We start from the raw sequence: 24825 nt of genomic DNA, 5'->3' as shown, positions 1-24825 counted from the left end.
ATAATAATAATAATAATAATAATACTAATAATAATAATAATAAGAAGAAGAAGAATTACAAATAAGAATTTTCCAAGAAATTAACACATTTTTTTGTTTGCAAATATTCAGGAAGGGTATTTGACTAATTAAATTGTAACTTTTATATAAATTATAAGGGTCACGTGACTCCACATGCGGTAGGGAAAATAATAGAAAAAAATCACCCTGGAAAATTTTGATCGATTATAGATTCTGAATGTCTATTTCGATTACTTTTTTGATTAAACGCCCAGCCCTACTAAATGTAACATTTTTGTAAATAACCAATTTACAAAGTAAGCAAATTATGCGAGGGTTTTGCATAAAGGAAATTTAGAAATGTGCTAATGGTAATTGACAGATTAATGGTTTAATTTTTTTACATTTGTAAATGACCAAAAAAGGTTTTTCATACAGGAAAATGAAAATTTGATGTGATAATTTACAAAGAGAGCAAACAAATTAAAGCATAGATTTGTCAAAAGAGGGATATTTGTAAATCATTTCTTAATTATTAAGAAGCAGATTTAACAATAATTTTGTTTAAAAAAAAAAAAAATAAATAAATAAATAAATAACTTCATCGCCTCTGCACTTTTGGACGTCCCGAGTTCAAATCCCAACTCGTGGACCTTTCCTCTTTCTCCAACTTGTTGTTGTCGAACAAACTATCCTGTCAATATAATAAAAAAGGGGGGGACACTGCAAAAATAAAAATGTAAAAAAAGTTTCATCAACAGTAAAAAAAAAAAATCTCCTGTCTGACATTTTGAGAGTAATTCTGAACTCAATCTTACTGCATTTTCTCTCCAGCTGCTGCCAAACCCTTTTCCTTGAGTTTATCATCTATTTTTGTTGTGTGTTCACTGGATTCTTTGTTCATCTCTTCATGTCACAGGAGAAGGAAGGCAGGCATTTTGCCCAGCCTGGAAGATCTGCTGTTTTACACCATCGCAGAAGGCCAGGAGAAAATTCCTGCTCACAAGTTTACCACGGTAAAATAAAACACCAGCTGGCACCCAGGCTAGCAAGGCTGTCTCTAGCATATCTTTTCAAGCTGTAACTGTAGATAGCACATATCTTGCTTTTCAGATAGTTGTGTCTAGAATAATGCTTCACTCATAATGTTGTTGTTTTTAAGGCGCTGAAAGCCACAGGTCTGCGAACTGGAGACCCTCGTCTTAAGGAGTGTATGGAAATGTTAAAGGTCACCCTGAAAACCACTTCAGACGGTGCTCTGGATCGACATCTCTTCAAAAAGTAAATCTATATCCTGTATTTAACATGAGCTGCATTTGTTTAGCTTAAAGTGAGACATTAGTTTTTTCATGTACTCGTCACTTTTGGCTTTCCATAAAGTGTTTTTTGTCTAGTGTAAAGAAAAGAGTTTCTAATATTTTGTAGTTTATCAATTTGCATCTGTAGATTTCATTTACAGTACATGTTTTTAGGGCGTTTTTTTTTTCATAATTAGATTTTTAGATTTTCCTGCAGGCTGTTAGAGCCCTCAACTCTAGTCAATTTACCCCCTCTGAAATCCCATCCACCCTCTCCAACTCCAGTCAATTTACCCCCTCTGAAATCCCATCCACCATCCCGATGCATTCCTGATAGGGCTGGCCGATATGGGCAAAAAAATCATACCTCTGTATTTTTAGGTGGAATGACGGTTTACAATATATGTCCGGTATTTTCCCATAAATGGTTTGTTGAGAGTTAAAGCCTTTATTAAAACTTTATTAAACAATTTTTGAGCAAAATATAATTCAAGCACAGGGGTGTCCCTCCCTGTTTACAAATAAACAGCTGCACAAAAAACAACAACTGCACAAAATCTTTGATAAATAAGATACAGTACAGGTTTTTCTCCTGCTTAAAACTGTTGCATAACATTTCAAATTATTTAAAAAAATCTTTGATAAATACAGCACAGGTTTTTTTCCTGCTTAACACTATACACAGCTCTACTGTGCTGTTGTGCAAATAACAAAGTAAGCAGAACCATAGAAAGCATAGCTACACTGTCAGAGCAAAAAACGAACACAATTATGTCACAATTACAGTATTGTCATAAGTAATCCTGTATACCACAGCTGTGTGATTTTATAAACAACAAATAAAACAGCTGTATATGTTTTTTAGTTACACATTTACTAGTATGTATTGTGCACAATTATTAAACAGTGCACATATCGAAGATATCTAAACATAAGTCTTTCACTCCATGTAAAAAATCCTACACTTTTTCTTTTGTTATGTTTTGACTAAACTTATTTTAATAAATATTAAGTAAGGAGATAAAAACGAATAGCCAATAGACATGAGAAGTAACGAAATAGTTTCAGAGTACTGAGATGAAATGCTGGTTAAGCATGTAAATGTAAACAGTCATTATAACAGACTAGAACGCAGAGCTAAATGTGATAAAACGTAAATATAATGAAGAGACCATTGTGTAATAAATACTGAACTTATAATCAGTAATTATGAGGTGGTTTCACTTTCAATATGCAGTATAAATTGGTCCCATTTTGGCGTTTTTAATTCTTTTGAACACATTCAGGTGCTGCTTGTCAATTTGACAGAGCTTCTATGTTCATTCTTGCTGTCAATTGCGGAAGAAACGATTGATAATAGGTTTCTGATAAACCGCTGTGACAGCTGCAGGCCCTATTTTACGCGCCTGCACGCGAGGGGGAGTCAGATTTGACCGGGAAGTCAGATTTCGATACAACACCGGCACTGTATGTTCCTCTGTGTCGCCTGTAGTGATGGGTCGTTTTTGAACGACTCGTTCATTTTGATCAAATCTTTTGTATGACTCATGGAGTAAATCATTAATTTGTGCAAGTGGAGCTCGCGTGCTAGCTTGGAATGGTCTGTTTCACACAGAATGCGCACGTGTGGCCTCAATCTATCAATGTGAAAGATATTGGAAGATACTGCATCATATCAATATACCGCCCAGCCCTAATTCCTGAGTAGGTCCCATACAGGTGAGTGGGCTTAACAAACCACCTGTAGAAAAACACCCTCTCATCTCTCTGACCCTTGCACCAGGTTGCACATTTGCACTATAGACACTTTCTTAATCGCTTCATGTCTCTTGGAAACACTGTGCAATTCAAATTGTGCTTCTTTCAGGTGAGTGGGCTTGACAAACCACCTGTAGAAACACTCTTCTCTCTTAAGCACCTGACACTTTATCTGAACTCCATCTTACAAGGACTCAATAATGAAAGCGATGTTTACTATAAATGTACCACCATCATGTTGCGCTGCTTGCTTTAACCTTAAATACCTCATTTGCACACTATTCACCTCTAATACCTCTCTTGCACAATATCGTGCACAGCAGTGTTCAGTCTCATGTAAAAGTATGTGTATAGCCTGTCTTATGTGTATAGTTTAAGTATTTTATTTTATAGTACATCCTAGTTATGCATAGGTTTTTTAAAATAGCTCTTATGTCCAGTGTTGTGTTTGTATTTATGATTAATCCATGTAGCACCGTTGTCCTGCCAGACACTGTTGTCCTCTGTATGTCCACACATGTAGCAGAATGACAATACAACTCGAATTGACTTGATTTTGTTCATATCTTTATTTTTAAAGAGGAATTTGATCATTCAAAACATGCTACAGTGTTTGATAGATTTATTTAGCCGTATCTTTGGCCTATGGGTTTCACAGAGCTTTCGTTTTGCAAGGTCAGAGCAGATTTTATTATTGAAGGTCCGGCTGTAGATAAATTATTTAGTTTCACTCAGAAATTCAGAAAATGGCCTGTATATAATTCAGCATGTCAGCTCTTTATTACACAAGTTCAGGTTTTGTTTTTTGGTTCATTTTTGCTAAATAAATTTTATAATTTATTATAAATAATAAAAACTGTTAAACGGTATCAAATTCTAGGTTTGCAGAACAATTACAAAGCACTTGTGAGTTGCATAAATCTCCATCATCACAGTTTTCCTCAAAGGTTTTTGTGTTGTATTTTCTCTTTTATACAGGTGTGTGCAAAGTAACATTGTGCTGCTAACTCAGGCTTTCCGGAAGAAGTTTGTCATTCCGGACTTTCAGTCGTTTACCTCTCATATTGATCAGATTTATGAGAGCGCTAAGTCACTGTCAGGTGGTCAGGTATGCTAATAAGATAATAAAAAAACAATACAAGTTTCGGATGCAGATTGTTTACTGATCATTTTATGTTTTGTCTTATTTGTAGGTGGCAGATTACATTCCTCAGCTAGCGAAATTTAGCCCTAACCTCTGGGCTGTTTCTCTCTGCACTGTAGATGGTCAACGGTGAGATTTTTGACACTCTGATGTTAATATAGAATAGACTTGATTTTAATGTCACCGACTATGTTTCCATCCACCTGTTTTCATGCACATCACATGAGAAATGCTTAATGGAAATGCTAATATGCGCGTACATTTTGATAATGTGCATTAAAAACGTGCAAGTAATTTATAAAAAAGAAAAAAGCCCACATCGGCATTTCCCACCAATTTGTCTTGTTGACATTTGGCACCGCTTTATCAGGAAGTGACGATTTTGTTCTCTTTGACTCACTGGATGGTTTATTCGCAAATGTTTTATGCGATATTTCAGTTTTGCGCATAAGTTTCATTCGCATCTTTAGGAATGCCAATAAAAGAGGATTAATCTTTAATTGTTTCGAAACTGAACGAAATATCTGGTGTAGGTAAGCATAACTTGATTTATTTGCTAGTTTAAATTAAAACCTGACCTTTTATGTTTCAGATACACTGCAGGCGACACTAAAGTTCCGTTTTGTCTGCAGTCGTGTGTGAAACCGCTAAAATACGCAATTTCGGTTCACGATCACGGCACCGAATACGTCCATCGCTTTATAGGAAAGGAACCCAGCGGTCTTCGTTTCAACAAACTCTTCCTTAATGAAGATGGTGAGGATTGATTTGATGGATGTTTTCGAAATTTACATTGCATATATCTGGGCTTCATTCACTCAGAATCATCTTTGTTGATTGATTGATTCGTCTATTTTTCCAGATAAACCCCACAATCCCATGGTAAACGCTGGCGCCATAGTTTGTACCTCCCTACTCAAGGTAAATCGCATTATTTTAGTCCATTTTTATTTGTGATTAAAACTGTGGCCTTTAGCTGTGCTTCCTACACAGTGTGCTAAGTTCAAAACAATAACCTAAAAGTGCCTTACCAAGTGTTTTTGGCTTGATATGTTTGTGAATATTTGACGTGAGAACGGATCACAAGGACGAATGGGTTTAATCTGATTACTTCCCCTCTCTCGTCAGATTAAGGTTATGAATAATCACGTTGAAAGGATTATATTGAAGAGGGAAGCTGAAGTGGGATGGGGTAGATAAAGGGAAAAGAGCAAACATGCGAGAAAAAGAGTTTAGGGTAGTTTAGCATCTAGACTAAAACAAGTTAATGTTCAAGATAGATTTAGTTTTGTTTGCCTCAAATCTGTTGTTAGCATATAAGCTAAAATGTGTGTCAAAATGTTAGCTGCAAATGGCTTTGTTTACCTCACTTTGTTCTTATTTTGACAATCTGAAGTTAGCATCTATGCTTTAATGTAAATTAAAAATGCTAGCTACGCAGCGCTTTTATCTCGCATTGTAATTTCCACAATCTGTAATGCTAAAACGTGTCAACCAAATTAGCTGCACAAGACTTTGTTTACCTTGGTTTGTTATAATCTTTATGATTTGTAGCAAAGTAATAGCAAATAAAAATGCTAGCTGCACAGGGCTTTTTAACCTGTCATTGTTATCGTTTCTACAATCTGTAGTTAGCATCTATGCTAAAATGTGTGTAAAAATATTAGCTGCACAGGGCTTTGTTTACATCACTTTATTATAATCTTGACATTCTGTATGTAGCATCCTTGTTAAATCTTACATTGAAAAAGCTAGCAGCACAGGGCTTTGTTTTATCACTTTACAAAAACTGTAGTTTCCATTTGTGCTAAAATACGTACTAAAATCTTAACTTACTTACTTTATGGGGCTTAACTTACTTTATGATTTTGATAACTATAGTTAGCATCCTTGTTAAAGCATACATTAAATGCAAACTGCAGGCTCGCATCCATGTTAAAACATATCAGCTGCACAAGGCTTTGTTTAACTTACTTTGTTATAATTTTAATAATCTGTATTTAGCGAATAAAAATGCTAGCTGCACAGTGCTTTTATCCTATCATGTCATTTCCACAAGCTGTAGTTAGCATCTGTGCTAAAATATTAGCAGCATAGGGCTTCATTTATCTCACTTTGTTACAATTTCAATCACTTGTACTTAGCACCCTTACTAAAGCTTACATTAAATATGCTAGCTGCACAGTGCTCTTTTTACATGGCATTGTTGTTGTTTCCACAATCTGTAGTTAGGATCTATATTAATGACAGGCCTCAACTTACTTTGATTTTGACAAACTCTAGTTAGCATCCTCGTTAAAGCATCCTACGTTAAATGCTAACTGCAAACGCCATTGTTGCTTTGTTCTTTGCAACGCTAGCATCCATGTTAAAACATATTAGAACCAAAAACATATTAGCTTCACACAAAAAATAGCTTCACGAGGCTTTGTTTAACTTACACTGTTATCATTTTGACATTTTGTAGTTAGCATCTGTGTTAAATCTTAAAAATGCTAGCTGTACAGGCTTCTTCATACCACATAGTTGTAATTTTTACAATCTGTAGTTAGCATCTGTGTTAACGTATATCAAAAACATTAGCTTGACTAGTGTTTGATTTTTAAAAACCTTTTCTGTAGTTAGCATTCGTGTTAACTTAAATATGCTAGCCATACGGGCTTCTTCCCTGCTGAAAAATCCAGCTTCAACCAGCCTAGGCTGGTTGGCTGGTTTTAGCTGGTTGACCTGCCTGGTTTTAGAGGGGTTTTGGCCCTTTCCAGGCTGGTTTCCAGCCATTTCCAGCCTGGTCTTAGCTGGTCAGGCTGGAAAATGACCAGCTAAAACCAGCTTGACCAGCCTGGTTTAAGCTAGACATAGCTGGTTTTGGCTGGGCTCCCAGCCTGGCTAGGCTGGTCAAGCTGGTTTTAGCTGGTCATTTTCTAGCCTGACCAGCTAAGACCCGGCTGAAAATGGCTGGAAACCAGCCTGGAAATGGCCAAAACCCTTCTAAAACCAGGCAGGTCAACCAGCTAAAACCAGCCAACCAGCCTAGGCTGGTTTAAGCTGTTTTTTTCAGCAGGGTACATCACATTGTTGTAATGTTTACAATCTGTAGTTAGCATATGTGTTAACTTTAGCTTCACTGGTGTTTGTGTACATAATTTTTTGTTGGTAGCATCTGTATTAAAAATTAAATATGCTACATATCACATTTTGTTGTAATCTGTAATTTAGCATCTGTGTTCAAACTTATATCAATAGCTTCATTAGCTTTAGTTGGCTCAGTTAGCATCCTTGGTAAAACATTTGTCAAAACTATTAGACGCACAGAGAATTCTTTACCTTCGTTGTTGTCATTTTCACAATCTGTTAAAATAGCTAGCTGCACAGGGCTTTCTTTACCTTACAATGTTATAATTTTGTCAGTCTGTAGTTAGCATGCTTGCTAAAAGCATTAATTAGAATATTTGCCTCAAAGTGATTTATTTTCCTTACATATTTGCCACTTTTACAATCCTATCATCCTTGCTAAAACATGTTAAAAATGTTAGCTGCACAATGTTGACACGTTTCACAATCTGTAGTTAGCATGCTTGCTAAAACTTGAGCTTTAAATATGCTATTTGCACAGGGCTTTGTTTACCTTTCCATCATGACAGTATAAATAAATGTTTAAGCACATTTATAACAAGAAAAGCTTTTGTAACTAGACTTTTTTTTAAGATAAATGCACTGCATGATGCACACTTTGCTCAGGCCTGTCGGGGTGGTGATGTGTGATGTCTGTGTGAAGGATTTTTGTGGTTTTATTGTTGTTGCGTATTTTACAGCATTAGGAACTGTGGGAAATTTTGACCCTCCCAACAGGTCAATGACGTTGGTAATTTCCCTTTCATTTATTTGTTTTTCCTCATTGAACAAATTTCAAACGCCGCTAATGCTAAGCTACATTAGCACAATTCATTTGCTTTGACAGGAAATCTAATGCCATTCTGCTTAATTACTGTGGGAACAGGATCAATTTTTATTTTGTTTTTTGTGATTGTCTTATTTTTTTGGTGTTTTTTAATGTAACAATTCAATTATTTAATAAGATGCAATGCTTTTAAACATTTCTTCAATGTGGAAAACTTATTTTTGAGAGTTAAATCAGTGCATAACTTGAGATGGACAATGTCTCACTGTAGTTTCTCTAGAAATCTACTAAAACAAACTTACAGACAGCACACAGTTCATATGGCTTGACAATTTTTGTAGTCTTTTAGTTTTGTCTGATTTATTTTCACACCCCCTTTAACAACTTATATTTGTGATTTCCCCCAACAATAATACTGTTTGCCTTTTTATTTCTTTGAATCAGTTTACTCAAGTCTAGTTGAGTCAGAATCCTCATTTAATTTTTCCATTCTTCATTTTTAATGCCTCTTAAGTTGTAGAGAACTGATTTTATTACAATTGCCCATCAAATTCATAGAATTTCTGTGCTTACAATGTGTGTCTAAATTTGTAGATTTTTTTTATTAATTAAATGGCAATGCATAAAGAAACTTATGTTAACCTAAAAATATTTAGTTGTCACAATACAACAAGACATTCATGCAACTTATTTTTGACTTTCAGCAGGGTGTAAGCAACGCTGAGAAGTTTGACTATGTAAGTATAATAAAATGTATTTATGTCAAGATATTTTCTGTAAAACGTTCAATGTTTAATCAAGTGTTTTGCTTTAGGTGATGAATTTCATGAAGAAGTTGGCAGGAAATGAATATGTTGGTTTCAGCAATGCTACGTAAGTTTTTTTTTCTACATTTTTATGTTTATTTTTTCATATTAATCACAATACTATGGTGACAAAAGTGCTTAATTATTTAAACTTATCCAAAGCCTATTTAAGTATACAATCAGCAACAAAAATTTACTTTAATTTAACTGGAATGATCTGAAATTGAAAATACATTAGTGGTCAAATTTTACAGGTAGTGATGCTTAAACGATTTAATATCAATTTTAAATGCAACTCCGTATCAAATTTCAAGAAAGTTGTATCAACTTAGTTTTAGACATTCCTTGTGAAAACGCATTTGAAACCGAATTGTCCTGAATTTTTTTTTTCTTGGTAGATTTCAGTCAGAGCGATTGTCTGGAGACAGAAACTTTGCCATTGGATACTACTTGAAGGAGAAGAAGGTATGTTTAAACATTTTATACCAATTAAAGACCATTAAAAATCTACTAAAACATAATTTTTTGCCTACATGTATGCAGTGTTTCCCAGAGGGCACCGACATGATCTCCATCCTGGACCTTTACTTCCAGGTTAGTTATAGTTAAATAACCATTTTTTTCACACTTGTTGGAAATATGAATCTTGTAATTTTTTTTATGAGACCATATATAAATAGCAATAATAATACATTATGAATAGGTATTAACAATAAACAATCACTTTAAACATAAGAAATGCCTGTTAATTAACATTTTCTGCATTTTGTTCCCGCACTTTAGATGTCAAAGATTTAACTTCCGAGTAGCAAAGGGATATTTCTTTATTACTAGCATGTTTGAATTAATATATTGTTTAGGAAATAGTGCATGGGAAATAAATCTGTAAACCAACAGGAAAAATACTAGCAGCTAATTACCTGATTTTTTTATCGTAATTTAAATGACCAACACAGACAATGTATCATTACTAAAAGAAAATGTGTAAAATATATACTAATATAAATATAGATATATATAATATACTTAAAAAAATGTCAATAAAAGTCACTTAATGAAGTCAGAAGTTAGATTAAGGCTGCATTAATAAAACACTTAAGGCTGATTTATATTTCTGCATCAAGCGCACATGTATGGTGCGGTGCAGCCTTTGCGCTGTCACATAGACCTCGCCGTGGCTGACACCGCCGCTGATGCGCACCTCTCAAAAAATGTAACTACACGTCACAACAATGCATATCGCAAGCTCTGCGATTGGTCGGCTGGGTAGCTGTGCCGAATGTGGGCGGAGAGCAACGAATTCCATGGAGAAAGTGTTTACAAGTGTCAAGTCCCACTGAGGAGCTCCAGATGGAAACTTTTGTTTTGCGTTTACCTTATGATTAAAGTTGTTGCACGTCTGCTGGTAACATTCCGAAAAAACAAAACACCCACAAAGAAACACGACAGAGAGGAGTATAAAAACTACTGCCAGCTAGCGTTTAGGAAGGGTTATTGCAGAGCAGCACAAACACTACACACAAGTATAAATGCAAAGCTACATGCAAGGCATGCACGTAGGTCACGGTAAATGCTCAATACAAAAGTATAATCCAGCCTTTAGTTCACAGAAACACAGTTTTCCTTGCTTTTATTTATTTTTTTTAAATCTCTGTCTACATAAAAATGCTTTGTTAAGGGTATACCGAACCAACAGTTGATGATAAAAGCCGTTAATGCAGGGTTCACACCAAATATTTTCTCAAGCAAACTGCATATAAGACAACAAGCGCAAGAACAAAGGTGAATTACGGTTTAACGGTGCCAACAATAAGGAATACGCAACATGTTTTCTGCAAATGTGCGAAATTTGTGTGTTCTGCGTTTGTTGTGAACCTAGCTGTGTTGGCCAATCAGAAAGGAGAAAACAAAGCACATGCTGATGTCATGAAGCGAAAACTCCATTTGTAGTGTCTGTATGCCAATTTGCACATAACAGCACCACATATAAAGTTATATATAGTAATATAGCTCTACATACACTTGTAAATTTTTATATTTGCATTCACTACTTACTTCTGTTTTTTTAAATATATTTATTATCTGTTTTTTTGTCCTGTCTCTGTAATTCTGTTGCACTGTAGAAGCTCTGTCACGAAAACAAATTCCTCGTATGTGTGAACTTACCTGGCAATAAAGCTCTTTCTGATTCTGATACACGACCACACTGTGGTTTCAGAAAACGACACTCTGGCCAGAGTTTTCAGAAAGTTGCGGTTTTAGTCACAGGATACTCCATTTTAGTGTGGACAAGCAGCAAAACAGCATAGAAAAAAAAAATTGGATTTTGAAATTACCTGTGTTCATGTGGACAGGGCCTTAAAGTCCCATAATGCACTGGATATTATTAATAAATGGAAAACACCCAAGATTCATTAATGGTTATTTTTTACATCTGAAACTGACAGCGTTTGGTGTAAAATACTTACGAATTTAAGGTGCACGATGCAATTATTTGGAATCTGTGTTGGATCAATGCCAAAATCACACTTGCAGCCAATCAGCATTAAAGGGGCGTGTCTAGTAAGGATAGTTCAGAAATCAAAAAGGGGCGTGGTCCTGTTGGGCTATGTGCATCTTTGTTTTGGTGCTTTGTTTTGCAAAATTTGACATTTGGATGCCACATTCAAATGTGAATGTTTAAAAATGATCGTCTTTGTCTGTTTAGCTGTGTTCCATTGAGGTGACCTGTGAAAGTGCCAGTGTAATGGCAGCAACTCTGGCGAACGGCGGCTTCTGTCCAATCACAGGCGAGCGAGTGGTGAACCCCGAGGCTGTACGAAACACTCTGAGCCTCATGCACTCCTGCGGCATGTACGACTTCTCCGGACAGTTCGCTTTCCATGTACGTTTTGCATGCACCCGTGGAAATATTTAATGTATTTAATATTCTAAGGAAAGCAAACACATCTGCAATTTGAAACACAATGTTGTTTTATTGTTGGTAGGTTGGTCTGCCGGCTAAATCAGGTGTTTCTGGAGGCATCCTGCTGGTCGTGCCCAACGTGATGGGAATCATGTGCTGGTCTCCACCTCTTGACAAACTGGGCAACAGCGTGAGGGGAATCCAGTTTTGCACGGTATGAATCTATATCATCTCAGCTGGTTAATTGTTTGATCTATTTAAAAAATCTATAAAATATTCATTTAAATACACTTCAAAGAGGACCTATTATGCCCTTTTTTACAATATGTAAAATAAGTCTCTGATGTCCCTAGATTGTGTATGTGAAGTTTCAGCTGAAAATACCACACAAATAATGTTTTATAACGGTTTAAAACTGACCCTTTTAGGCTTTGATCCTATTTGTGCCATTTAGGTGACTGTCGCTTTAAATTTAATTGAGATTGTGCCTTTTTAAATAGAGGGCGGAGCTACAAATGCCTTTGTGTCAGCATAGTGGCAGATTCAAAAACAAGAGTAACTTCCTATGCTAATAAGGGAGAGATTGTCACTAATGGGCGGGGCTTTCCCCCTCTTATGACACGTACAAAGGGAGAATGTCAATCAAAGTGCTTCTGCAGTTTTTATCAAGTGTGATTATAAAAAACTTAATAAGCTTATTAATGTTTACCATTAGAGGCTGGATATATTCACACACTGCTGTGTTTAAACCCCTTATAAAAGTGCTTTTTGCATAACAGGTCACCTTTAAAGTTAATATTTGTGAATGATTCATTTGTTTTTTAAAATAACAACAGCATAATGCATTCTGACAATGTTTTGTGGTTGTTGTTGTTGTTTTGGTAATAGTTTTATTGAAATTTCTTGGTTGCGCTTTTACTACATTGAGTCTACCGTTCTTTTCTTTTTCAGGATCTGGTCCAACTGTTTAATTTCCACAACTATGATAACTTGCGCCACTTTGCCAAGAAACTGGATCCACGCAGAGAAGGCGGAGACCAACGGGTGAGTGACAGATTCATTCTTTTAACTCAGACAACATGCAGCTAATGCAAACTTAAGGCGGATTTATACTTCTGCATCAAGCGCACATATATGGTCCAGCGCAGCCTTTGCATGGTCGCATACCTCTCGTCGTGGCTGGCGCTGATGCACCTCTCTAAAAAATGTAACTACACGTCGCAATGACGCATAGCGCAAGCTCTGTGATTGGTTGGTTTGGTAGCGCTGGCTAGTGAGGGTGGTGCGAAGGAGAGCTGCGAGCCCGTTGGAGTGAGAAGTTTCAAGTTCTGTGAAGGAGCTCCAGATGGAAACTTTTGTTTTGGGTTTACCTTATGATTAATAGTTGTTGCACATCCACTGATTCCCATCTCACAATGAGCGAGTTTGAGCTACTTGTACATTAAGGTAGCGTTCAGAAAATATAAAACACCCATGAAGAAACTCAACACAGAGGAACATAACCTCACCGCCAGCTAGCGTTTCGGAAGTGTTATTGCACAGCTGCACAAAAAAGCATGCAGAAGTATAAATGCACAACTATTCGCAAGGCTTGCGCCATGGGTCACGGCAATCACTCGACGCAGAAGTATAAACCAGCCTTAATGTAACTGCCACAAATGTATCTAATGTTTTTGTAGAAAACGAACAAACACACACACGAATAATGCCACATTGATCAAAATTAGAGAACAGCAGTGATTGTAGAAGCAAGAAACACTCCTAAAAAAAGCTACTTGGAAAAGTACAGGCTCTTGCTTTGAATGACTATAAGAATAAGTAACTCATGAAGTATGCTTTTTTTGTGCTTGTATTTCTATTAGGAACTTTTTAAATTGGATTATAAGCAGTGACTTCGAAATTGGATCTCTAATTTTAATCTGCTATACACACACACACACACACACACACACACACACACACACACACACACACACACACACACACACACATATATATATATACAGTGCTCAACATATATAAGATATACACCCCTCGCAAATCTCTCATTTAAATTTATATTTTCTAAAGGAAGCTATGCAATATTACATTTGTGCATATACATTAGATTAGTCAGTACTGCAGACAAATCTGGAGCTTATCTAACAAAATAACTTACGATAACGGGCCAAAATAAATACATCCACATTTATGTTAGAGAAAAATATTAAATAAAAAAAAAGTTAAAAGAGCAAAATTCAAGAGAAAACTAAAAATCTATAATTTTTTGTTGAAATTTTGCATGAATTTAGATGTATTGTCTTTTTATTTCTAAAGATGTTCTGTGACTAAAATATTATTTAAAAAAATATATCTGTTTAATAAATCTGTTTTGTTTAAATGCACCAAAATAAATTACCTATATTCTCTGAGATATAAATGGATAAAAGTATTCATTTTCAAAATGGGGTGTACTCGTATATGTTGAGCACTTGTATATGCATTGTTTCTATACAATATATTGATAGCTTTTAGTTTTACTCACCCAAAAGGCTCCACACATAAAGTAGTTTTTAAAATTATATTCTAATTTTGTACCCATTTTAAATAAATGTTCTTATTTTTTATTTATTTGAATTTTTTAACAAAATGGAAAAACAGCTAAAATTGAATTTAATAAAATATAAAAAATAGATTTTGATAGATGCAAATAATCCTGTAAATTGACATATTGTCAAAGCGCGTGTGTAATATATGTGTGCTGGCAACCTGTCCTGCAGTCTTTTTTACTTCTCTCAGCCAGTTCTCATTTCTAGTCCTGCATTCTTCATTATTTGCCCTCTTCTGGAGGACCAGCATCCTTTCTGCTTTTAAACACAGTAATCTACCACCAGTGTGCCTTGATTTGGGTTAAATTTGATTGTTCTGCTTCTTTGCTACCAAATAACACCTAAACGGCTCTGTTCTGATTGGCTGGCTTGCTTAAGTTTCCAGCGTTTCAGTGTTTTCTTCTTTCTTCGCCACCCGTACTAATCAAAGCAGGAAATGCCATGATGACATGATCTAATCTGATAATCTATCCGTGTCCATATTGGTTGAACCGCAGCAGCAGAGTCTTGAACCGCTGGACTATGCGAGCCTTCAGCAGGAACTCGCGCTCACTGACAAAGTGTGGAAAAAAGTTTGTCCCGAAACAGATGCGGACACTTCCACCACTGTAGTCTATAGGATGGAGAGGAACTAGGACAGTCAACAGTGTCTGCTCTTTTTCTTCCACCAATCTTTGGGTTTGAAGAGGTGTTTTTCACTTGTTTTTTTTTGTTTGTTTTGTTTTTGTGTTTTTAATTATCATTTATCTTTTGTTTTTTGTTTTTTTTTTGGGGGTGGGGTGTTTTTTATTCTTGTTTTTAGTTCAGTTTTGTTTATCATTGGCTTGTTTTGTTTAGGTTTTTAGTTTAGTTTACTTTGTGTTTTCTTTATAAATTAATTTTGTTAGCATGTTTTGATTTGCTTTGTTTTTTATTTTACTTTGGTTTCATTTGTTTTTGTTTAGTGTTGTTGTTGTTGTTTGTTTGATTTCTTTGTGTATTGACGTTGTTTTTTTTTTAATTTGTGAGTTTTTTAATGCTTTGTTTAGTGTTGCACCAAAAATAAAAAATATCTGAGCTGAAAGTTTTAATTGGAGATGCACTTGGCCAACTTTTATAGAGTTGTTTGTTTGCTTTTTTTGTGTATAGATGAATTAATATATCTGACTTTTTAATGAATTTGTCCTAAATGCTGAAACTGTTATCTTTTGTTTGTTTATTTAATATAATTCAAATAATTACTCAAATGTATTCATAGTCAACACTCAAATTAAAAGTTATCAAAATAATATTTATCACTTAATTGTTTAAATTTCGGTGCATCTCTAGTGTGTTTTTGTGCTTTGTTTTATTTACTTATTTTGTGTTTGTTTTTAAGAAGCTTTGTTGGTTTTTACCTGAAATGTACACTATCTGCCAAAGCCCCTTTAAAGCTGCAATTTTGTTATAATTGTGCAATCTAATTTGATGTTGAAATTGGGGGAATCAGCAAGGACCAAATTATGATATGAAATATCAGTATCTGGGTAACAATACAGTAATATTTTATTGAGTAAAAACTGTGAAATATTGTGTTAAGACAGAGGTGGTATATTTAGTTTTATTTAATTTTCCCCAATCCGCTTGTTAAGTGTGATGTCAAGCGAAGCAGCTTTCGGGTCCAAGTGCAAGAGTTCTAGCTAAAAGAAAGACTTTGTCCAGAAGAAAAACATATTATCAGATATACTGTGAAAATGTCCTTGCTCTGTTAAAGATTATTTGGGAAATATAAAAGGGGGGCTAATAATTCTGACGTTAACTATGTATGTATGTATGTATGTATGTATGTATGTATGTGTGTATATATATATATATATATATATATATATATATATATATATATATATATATATATATATGTATATATATATATATATATATATATATATATATATATATATATATATATATATATATATATATATACATGTATATATGTATATATATATATATATATATATATATATATATATATATATACATACACACACACACACACAGACAGACAGACAGACAATAACCAATGGCCAGAAAGTGATAAATTTTGTATAAATTGTACAAATATTGGCGTCTATGATCCAGCAAGTCCAGAGACTGTTATGCGCACCATGATTTCATATAAAATTCACTTTAATGTGTGTGATATGAATAAAAAGTGGTCATGAACAAATATTTTCTCAATTCAAATGAGTGACCGCTTGGACCCCGGAAACTTAACAACTTACTACTTAACAAGCGGATACTAATTTAAATGATTGTTTATTTACTTTCCTAGATTAATTTGAATAAATATCTAGTTTGTAAGTAAACAATTTGAACTTGAACCTAACTGACAGCAAAACAGAGTTTGTTAGGGCTGCTTGAGTGTTCTGGAATCCTGTTTGAATTACAGATGTTATAAGATATAAAAAACGTTTATAGAAAACCACAAAGACCTTCGGAAAATTGTTCTGAACAGTTACTGTTACTTTTATTTGATGTTTTATTTGTAAATTCTGTTTGTGATGTTTAAATGTCTTGTAAATGTATGTTCTGTTAACTTATTTCAGGCAGTATTTGGTGTTTAAATGCAGTGTGTTTTATGACAGAATTGTTAAATGTGAACAGGTAAAGTTGTAGTCTGTATAAAGTATAACTTTATAAATCAGTCTAATTGTTTACTTTGCACAAAGAAATCATACATAAGAAAACAGATATTGCTCAAACCAAACGAGTGGTTAATGTTACTTTTAGTGCAGATGGTTGACTCTGAGCAGAGAGGAGAGATTGTGTAACTAATGGTTTCACAATGCAAGTTAGTCTTGATGCCAAAACTGCTTTTGAAATGTCTGTTATCCAGTGTTCTCCTGGATTAAATATCTACTGTAGCTGTTTACTGATACCTGAAAGGTTTTCATTACATTGTCCATTAAGGAAATTATTTCTGAAACTTTAACTGTGCCTCTTGAGATTCAGGAATGTAATTAAAAGTGAATTTTTTGGTTGTTTTTTCTACCATCAACTGACAACTTGAATTTATTATTGTTATTTTATTAAGAATGTCTTGCAAGTGACTGTTATGGCATTTATTTAAAGCACAGAACATTTTCATTGCCCTTATGTAATGTTTCTGCAAAATAAATGTATAACTTTGCTAAATGCATTCATTATGTTACATACAGTTGTTTACTGTTTTAATAAATGATTGATAAACACATAGTTTCTTTTACTTAATGTGTCTGTTGGTTGTATATGACTAATTATTAAAACATTGTGAAGAACTGTGAAGAATGTGTCAGTTTTGCTTTGTTTTTGTCATTTTCCATTTGTCTTCATTTTGCCTGTGTTTTGATTGTTTCATTTCTGTCGTGTTAAATTGTTTTGACTATATTTTGTGTCCTGTTTTGTGTGTCTTGTTTTGGTAGTTTCATTAGTTTCTTTTTTTTATACTTGTCCCATTTTGTTTGTTAATTGTGTCAGTTTTGCTTGTGTCCTGTTTCATTTGTTTTGTTAGTTTCTTTTGTCCTGTTTTGTTTTTCTTGTTTCATTTCTTTCATTCAATTAGTAACATTTATCGTGTCCTGTTTGTTTGATTTTGTTAGTTTTGCTTGTGCTGGTTGGTTTGTTTGTTTTTTTTTTGTTTGTTTGTTTTCTGTTTTAACTTTGTTTGCTTTATTAGTGTCCTATTTTGTTAGTTTCAATTGTTCCATTATTATTATTTTTGTCTGTCTTATTTAGTTTTATTAGTTTTATTTATCAGTTTTATTTTTGTAGCTTTATACTTTTGTTTTGTTAATTTAGTCTTGTTTTGTTTGAGTGGTTTTATTTTTGATCTGCATTGTTTTTTGTTTTTTTTATCTTTTTTATTTTGTCTTGGTTTTGTTTGTTTTATTAGTTTTGTTCGTGGCCCATTTCATTTGTTGGTTTGTTTTTGTCCCATTTTATTTAGTTTCTTTCATTTTGTCTGTTTTGTTTTATTAGTTTTATTATTGGCCTATGTTTTTTGTGTGCGTGTTTTTTTTTTGTTTTTTGTCTTGTCTTGGTTATGCTTCTGATGTTTCAGGTTGTTTGCGTCCATTTTGTTTTGAAATTCAACTTTGATGTCATTTTTCCACAGCCTAAAACTCACCCAATAGGTTTTGGGGTCCTTTGGCGAAAATTGCTGCAAATTTGATGCCTTTATGCTAATGTCACGAATGTTCCACATTTTTTTTTTTTGTGTGTTCTTTCTTTTCAGGTCAAGTCTGTCATCAACCTGCTTTTTGCAGCCTACACAGGGGACGTATCTGCTTTGAGAAGGTCACTTTCTTGAATTTTCTGCAAAGTTTTGCATTAAATGCTTAATTTTGAGCGTCTCTTCACACATTTTGTTTTTTTTCTTTGCATGTAGGTTTGCCTTGTCATCGATGGATATGGAGCAAAGAGATTACGACTCTCGAACGGCTCTTCATGTAGCTGCTGCTGAAGGTTAAATTACTAGGAACTTCTCTATTTGTTTTTATCATGTTTTTTTTAAGCCCCAAGACTTTGTGTTTGTTTCCTGTGACTGACCTCATTTCTCTGTGCGATGTTTGGCAATAATGCTAATGTGCTTCTTCTGTGGGTTTCAGGCCATGCTGAGGTTGTGCGTTTTCTGCTAGAGGCCTGTAAAGTGAATCCAGTGCCCAAGGACAGGTATGAATGTCAAATACTGCAACAATGCAGATCTTTGTGTTTTGCTGCATACCTGCTTTTACCAAAGTGTAGAAAGTGGGTCACAAAAATTTTATATAACCTTTGCAGCAATGGTACTTTAAAAAATCTGACTAGCTAGCTAGCAAAAAACAGAGAACATATAAACATGTTTAAACTATTTACATCATGGTGATAATGTGTTTAATCATGTTAAAGCATTAAAATATGTTAAGTAATGTTAGAAATGATAAAAAATGGAAAGGGAAATCATGTTAAAAACAAGCTAGCAACATGTTATACCACATTATCAGTGTGTTCATTCACATTGAAACATGCTAGCAATGTGGTAAAACATGCAATGAGTGTTAAATCATGCTACAGGCATGTTAAATGTTTGCAGCGTGATAATTCATGTTAGAAATATCTTAGTAACTGGTTAGCAAAGCTTTACATTATATTAGAAACATGCTAAAATGTGTTAGCAATGTGTTATACATATTACATTAGCAGTAGTTCATTTTAAAACATTCTACCAACATGTTAAAATGTTTTAATTGGTGTGTTAGTAAACTAACAAAGAGTTCATACATGTTAGAAACATGCTTGCAAAAGTGTATTCCATACTTTTGATGTGCAAATTCCCAAACAGGCTAGCAATGTGTTAAAACATGTATAGGGTTGTAAATGATACTACAAACATTTTAAATTTGTTAACTAGTGTGTTAGAAAATGCTGAAACATGCTAGCAAAGACTGAAATTGTATTTAAAACATGGAAGCAGCATGTTATGTCACATTATTGATGTGCTAATTCACATGCTACATGTGATGCATGCTAACAATAGGTTAAAACATGCTTCAAACATATCAAAGCATTTGCATTGTGTAAATTCATTTTAGAAATATGTTAGCAAAGTGCTAAATTATGTAAGAAACATGCTAAGGAATGAATTGTACATGTTAAAATATGCTAGCAGTAGTTTATGATAAACATGTCAGCAACATTAAAATGTATTAAATAATGTTAGAAAACTAGCTAGCATAGAGAGAAATCACGTAACAAACATGCAACCTGTTATACCAAATATATACCACATGATGTGCTAATTCATGTAGAAAAAAGCTCGCAATGTTAAATTAAAACATATTTGATCACATCATCAATGTGCTAATTCACATGGAAACATGCTAGAAATGTTAAATCATGTTAGCAACATGCTAAAATGTGTTAGTAATGTGTTAAATCATATTAGAATCATGCCAGCAACATGTTTTATCACATCATCAAAGTGCTAATTCACAAACAACATGCTTGTGATGTTAAATTATGTTAGCAACATGCTAAAATGTGTCAGTATTGTGTTAAATCATGTTAGAATTATGCTAAAAACATGTTTGATCACATCACCAATGTGCTAATTCACATGGAAACATGCTAGAAATGTTAAATCATGTTAGCAACATGCTAAAATGTGTTAGTAATGTGTTAAATCATATTAGAATCATGCCAGCAACATGTTTTATCACATCATCAAAGTGCTAATTCACAAACAACATGCTTGTGATGTTAAATTATGTTAGCAACATGCTAAAATGTGTCAGTATTGTGTTAAATCATGTTAGAATTATGCTAAAAACATGTTTGATCACATCACCAATGTGCTAATTCACATGGAAACATGCTAGAAATGTTAAATCATGTTAGCAACTTGCTAAAATGTGTTAGTAATATGTTAAACGTGTTACAAGATTAGTAGTAATTCGAGTGAGCATGTTAAAAATATTCTATCAGTGTGCTAAAAGGCTTACAAATGCTAACCCCAGGTGCTGTGCCTTTTAAACGTCATATTTTTTCCTCAAACAGGTGGGGAAACACTCCGATGGACGAAGCCATTCATTTTGGCCATCACGATGTGGTAACAATCCTGCAGGACTATCACAACACCTACAGCCCGAAGGAGAGCAGCGCCGACAGCGAAAAAGAGACTGCAGAGAAAAACCTTGACGGGATGTTGTAGAGATGCTCTGTCGTGTGTGTCTGAGGTATGCATTTATACAAAGAAAACGTACAAAATGCTAAAAAAAAGGACGTGTTTGGCCACTTTTACCCTGTTTTGTGGTGTTTGTGTGTGCGCGTGATGTGTATCCTAGTTTTATCGTACACTCGGAGGAATGTAGCCTCATACAAGTCTTATTTAGCAGTATCTTCACGTGAACATACAATTTAAACTTCATACACTATATATAAAACGTGTATATATATAGTTCACTTACAGTCATAGAAGCAAAATGATGTCAAACTGATATTTAAGAACGGGCAGCTTGATGCGTGCGGGAAACGTTGGGTGGGAAGTGTTTGGATTTATTTTTATATTTATTACATTTGTTTTCTTTATCGTGCATTTTAGTCGATAGTTCTGAGGAACGGTAGTAATTTATGCCTTTTTATTTTTGATTGTATAGCATCTTGTGATTATGCTACAAATGATGACGCTGTTCTTTGATTGTCAAAAATTATTGCACTTTTGATTTTATTATATTTATTCAACTTTGCTTACTTCAAATGAAATTTGAAAAAAACGTTTATTTATTTTTTTCAATTTCATTTTATCAGTTTTCAATTTGTTAACAAAAGTTAGGTGTCACTAATAATTACATTTAACAGCATTTGTTAAACTAGGTTGATATTAATTCATATACAGTGTTAATTTCCTGATTGTTCAACAATATGTATGGTATAAATGTCTGACTTTACAGAAATGTAGTAAAGTATAGCCGAGATTAACAAATGCTGTTAAAGTATTATTTATTGCAACCAAAAGAACCGTTTTCGCACTTGCATGTTCATTGTACTCCAAGAAATTGCTCAATTTGATACCTTGATCTGCTTTGCAATATGTTATTAAAATGTTTAATATTAGTTAAGTATACTGGTATAAAATACAGGATCTGATGACGGTTTACTTGGCCAATGTTAACAAAATCAAACTTGTTACCAAATTCTCTTTAAAGAACTAGAAGGTCCATTTTCATAGCTGCCTGATTACTGTAGTACAGGAATGTGCTGTATTTGTTACATATTTTAAGTGAATAATTAAAGTTTCTATGTACGTAAAGCATAAATCTCAAACTCAATTCCTGGAGGGCCGCAGCTCTGCACAGTTTTGCTCCAACCCTAATCTAACACAGCTGATCCAACTAAGCAGGTGTGAATTGGAGGTGGTTGGAGCTAATCTATGCAGAGCTGCGGCCCTCCAGGAATTGAGTTTGAGACCATTGCTATAAAGTGTTGTGGAAATTGCTTAAAGGCATTGTAAGGGCCATAGTCTCACATTCCTTTTCATTGAAATAGATTTAATTTCTGTATTTGATTCCTATTAAAAGTTGTTGTAATGTGCTAATGAAATGTAAAATATATTCGTACATTCCTGCTCATCATACTACAAGAGTTTCCTATGTGTGACACCTTTACGATTGAGATCACAATGTTATAATTTGATAATATATTTAAGTAGACGGATATTAAAAGAATTCCCACTGCTTTTTGTATTTAATAACGTTTGGACTTTCAGTTTGTTTATGTAGCTTTAGTGTTTAGGACAAATTATTGTAACTGGCTACGCTTGCATTACATCGACAAAAGTTTTTCCTTTTAAGATTTTTATACGTTTCACATTTAGACGACAACGTTTTTTAAAACGATCCATGTTTACAAATATTCGCAAAAAAACAGCACGAAAACGCTGTTTTTCATATTTAATAACTTACGGACTTGTAATTGGTTTACATAAGTTAAGTCTTAAGGACAATTTCTTTTGTTCCTGACGAAGGTTCAATGACAAAATAGTCAAAAATTGAACAGTTTTACTTTAGTTTCAAAAGTGTTTATGGAAACTTTCGAATACGACAACAATTTCAAAATGTCCCGCATTTACACAAATCCACAAAAACAACTAGCTGCATAAATGCAATAGCTGCATTTGGCACTTTGTAAGTAAACAGTACCTGTAGGGAAGTGACGATGTGTATAGCGATGTGTTATGTCATGCTACGTGTCGGAAATCGCAAATGCTCAAATACTACTACATTTGAATTTAAACTTCACAATCATTAGAAAATGATGTTCTTTATAGTATGAATGGTCTTCAGAAGTACTACATCTGCCATGTTGTCATTATCACAAGACTTACCCACGTCAGTGGTGCCACTTCACTCCCATTCTTAAATTCTTTAGCGCAGCCTCATGGGATAGTAAATCCAATGAGAATCTCACCAGTTGTAGGTCATCCGAGTAGTTCTCGCCTATTACTATGAATTTGGACATGCTACTCAGCCTGCATACATTCCACGTACTATATAGTAGGGAAGTATACAATTTCTATAATTTGCTGCGTGTGTATGGCCTCTGTTTTTGTTTGTAACGTGAAGTAAATTTTTGCAAATGAAGCGTAAGGAAACACTTGAGCAGCAAAACTACTATGTACTCCGCCATTGTTGTGTGTTTATTTGCTCTTGAATTTAATCTATATTCCCCTAAACGCATACTATTTACATGCATGATGTCATCGCTTTTAAATTTCACTTTCGTTTTCAGGTGTTTACACAGATACAACTACAACGGCATTTTCAAATCCTTCCACTTTGAAACGGTTTCAAATGTATTCAGTTTTAGTCCCAAAAACACTGTTGTTTTGTAAACGAACAGGCAAAATGTATAAAACGTTTCGCATTTTTGCCTGAAAACATCGTGTAAACAGCCCATTATTGTACTACAGAAATACACTTAATTTGATTCTTATTTTCAGATATTGTAATGTTTCCCCGAAATTCCTAAAGTCCTAAAAAGACATGTTTCATACCAGCCTCTTTATTGTACCAGTTACTCACAGTAAGTTATTTGTAATTTAATAACTTAAATAGATTACTTCTATATTGTTCTACGTGTAATTCCTCTATTTGATACCCGTCTACTTAACTAATTCAAATATATTGAAATGTTGTCGAAATTACTTTAGAGCACCAGAACAACTGCCCTCTCACTGTAGACTTTCCTGTATTTAATATGTTGATGATCTACAGTATAATACCTTTTCATTTCTTAAGATGAATATTTTGGTATTAAATACAGGTATTTTCTGGGATATTCTGAAAATGATATTTCTAATGTTTTCATTCTGGTAACACTTCGACAGCATGAACTTAATGATACCAAAATTACATCATTTGTCATTGTACTACAAGTAATTCCTGTATTTAATACACATCTACTTAATGTTACCAAACAAAAACTTGATATTACTGAAATTATCTTTAAGCACTAGAAGGACCAGTTTTGCATCTGCCTGTTTATCGTAATACTCACATTTCCTGTAATTGGCACCTTAACCCTACAGGGCACTCATTGAAATGCTCAATGGAAAAGTCCTGGAGTGGCACTGGGGGTTATCACAGGACCATTGAAGTTTTAGAATTTGAGACATTGTAATCAATATCAATGAAGTTCTTCACCTTATAAAGGGTTAATAAAGGGTCTAACACTAATAGGGTTGTAACGGATCATGCTTGATCCGTGATTCATATGGATCACAACGCACGGTTCGGAACACATGTGACCCGTTGATTAATACTTTTTTTTTTTTGCTTGTTGATTAATCCTAAATTTGTAACGACCGCAGAGAGATCGCCTCTCACATCATTCAAATCACATGTCTGAAAGTATTTAGGCTTTCCTGTAAAATGTAATGATGACTGAAGAAGT

At 34.0% G+C, this 24825-nt stretch overlaps 1 protein-coding gene across 5 annotated transcripts in view; it reads left to right on the top strand.

Annotated features, from left to right (window-relative positions):
• The window catches only part of glsa (glutaminase a), a 34793-nt gene extending 13149 nt beyond the window's left edge, over window positions 1-21644 (top strand). Inside the window, exons 2-18 of one of the 5 annotated variants that reach the window (XM_056447670.1) lie at window positions 920-1016; window positions 1163-1281; window positions 4035-4164; window positions 4250-4329; window positions 4793-4956; window positions 5063-5121; window positions 8803-8835; window positions 8913-8971; window positions 9303-9369; window positions 9448-9498; window positions 11612-11788; window positions 11892-12023; window positions 12761-12853; window positions 18632-18693; window positions 18785-18861; window positions 19005-19068; window positions 20932-21644. In XM_056447670.1, the coding sequence (XP_056303645.1) occupies window positions 920-1016; window positions 1163-1281; window positions 4035-4164; window positions 4250-4329; window positions 4793-4956; window positions 5063-5121; window positions 8803-8835; window positions 8913-8971; window positions 9303-9369; window positions 9448-9498; window positions 11612-11788; window positions 11892-12023; window positions 12761-12853; window positions 18632-18693; window positions 18785-18861; window positions 19005-19068; window positions 20932-21085 (1618 nt within the window). In that variant the 3' untranslated portion in view covers window positions 21086-21644. Of the gene's footprint in view, window positions 1-919; window positions 1017-1162; window positions 1282-4034; window positions 4165-4249; window positions 4330-4792; window positions 4957-5062; window positions 5122-7231; window positions 8063-8802; window positions 8836-8912; window positions 8972-9302; window positions 9370-9447; window positions 9499-11611; window positions 11789-11891; window positions 12024-12760; window positions 12854-14894; window positions 15554-18631; window positions 18694-18784; window positions 18862-19004; window positions 19069-20931 lie in introns of those variants that run through there. The other 4 variants (XM_056447671.1, XM_056447674.1, XM_056447673.1 and 1 more) reach the window with 4 other exon arrangements.
• Window positions 21645-24825: the final 3181 nt, after the last annotated feature.

This window comes from Danio aesculapii, chromosome 22 (assembly GCF_903798145.1).
Source record: "Danio aesculapii chromosome 22, fDanAes4.1, whole genome shotgun sequence".
Lineage (NCBI taxonomy): Eukaryota > Metazoa > Chordata > Actinopteri > Cypriniformes > Danionidae > Danio > Danio aesculapii.
The sequence above is the reverse complement of the archived record's forward strand: the minus strand, read 5'-3'. Positions and strand labels throughout refer to the sequence as shown.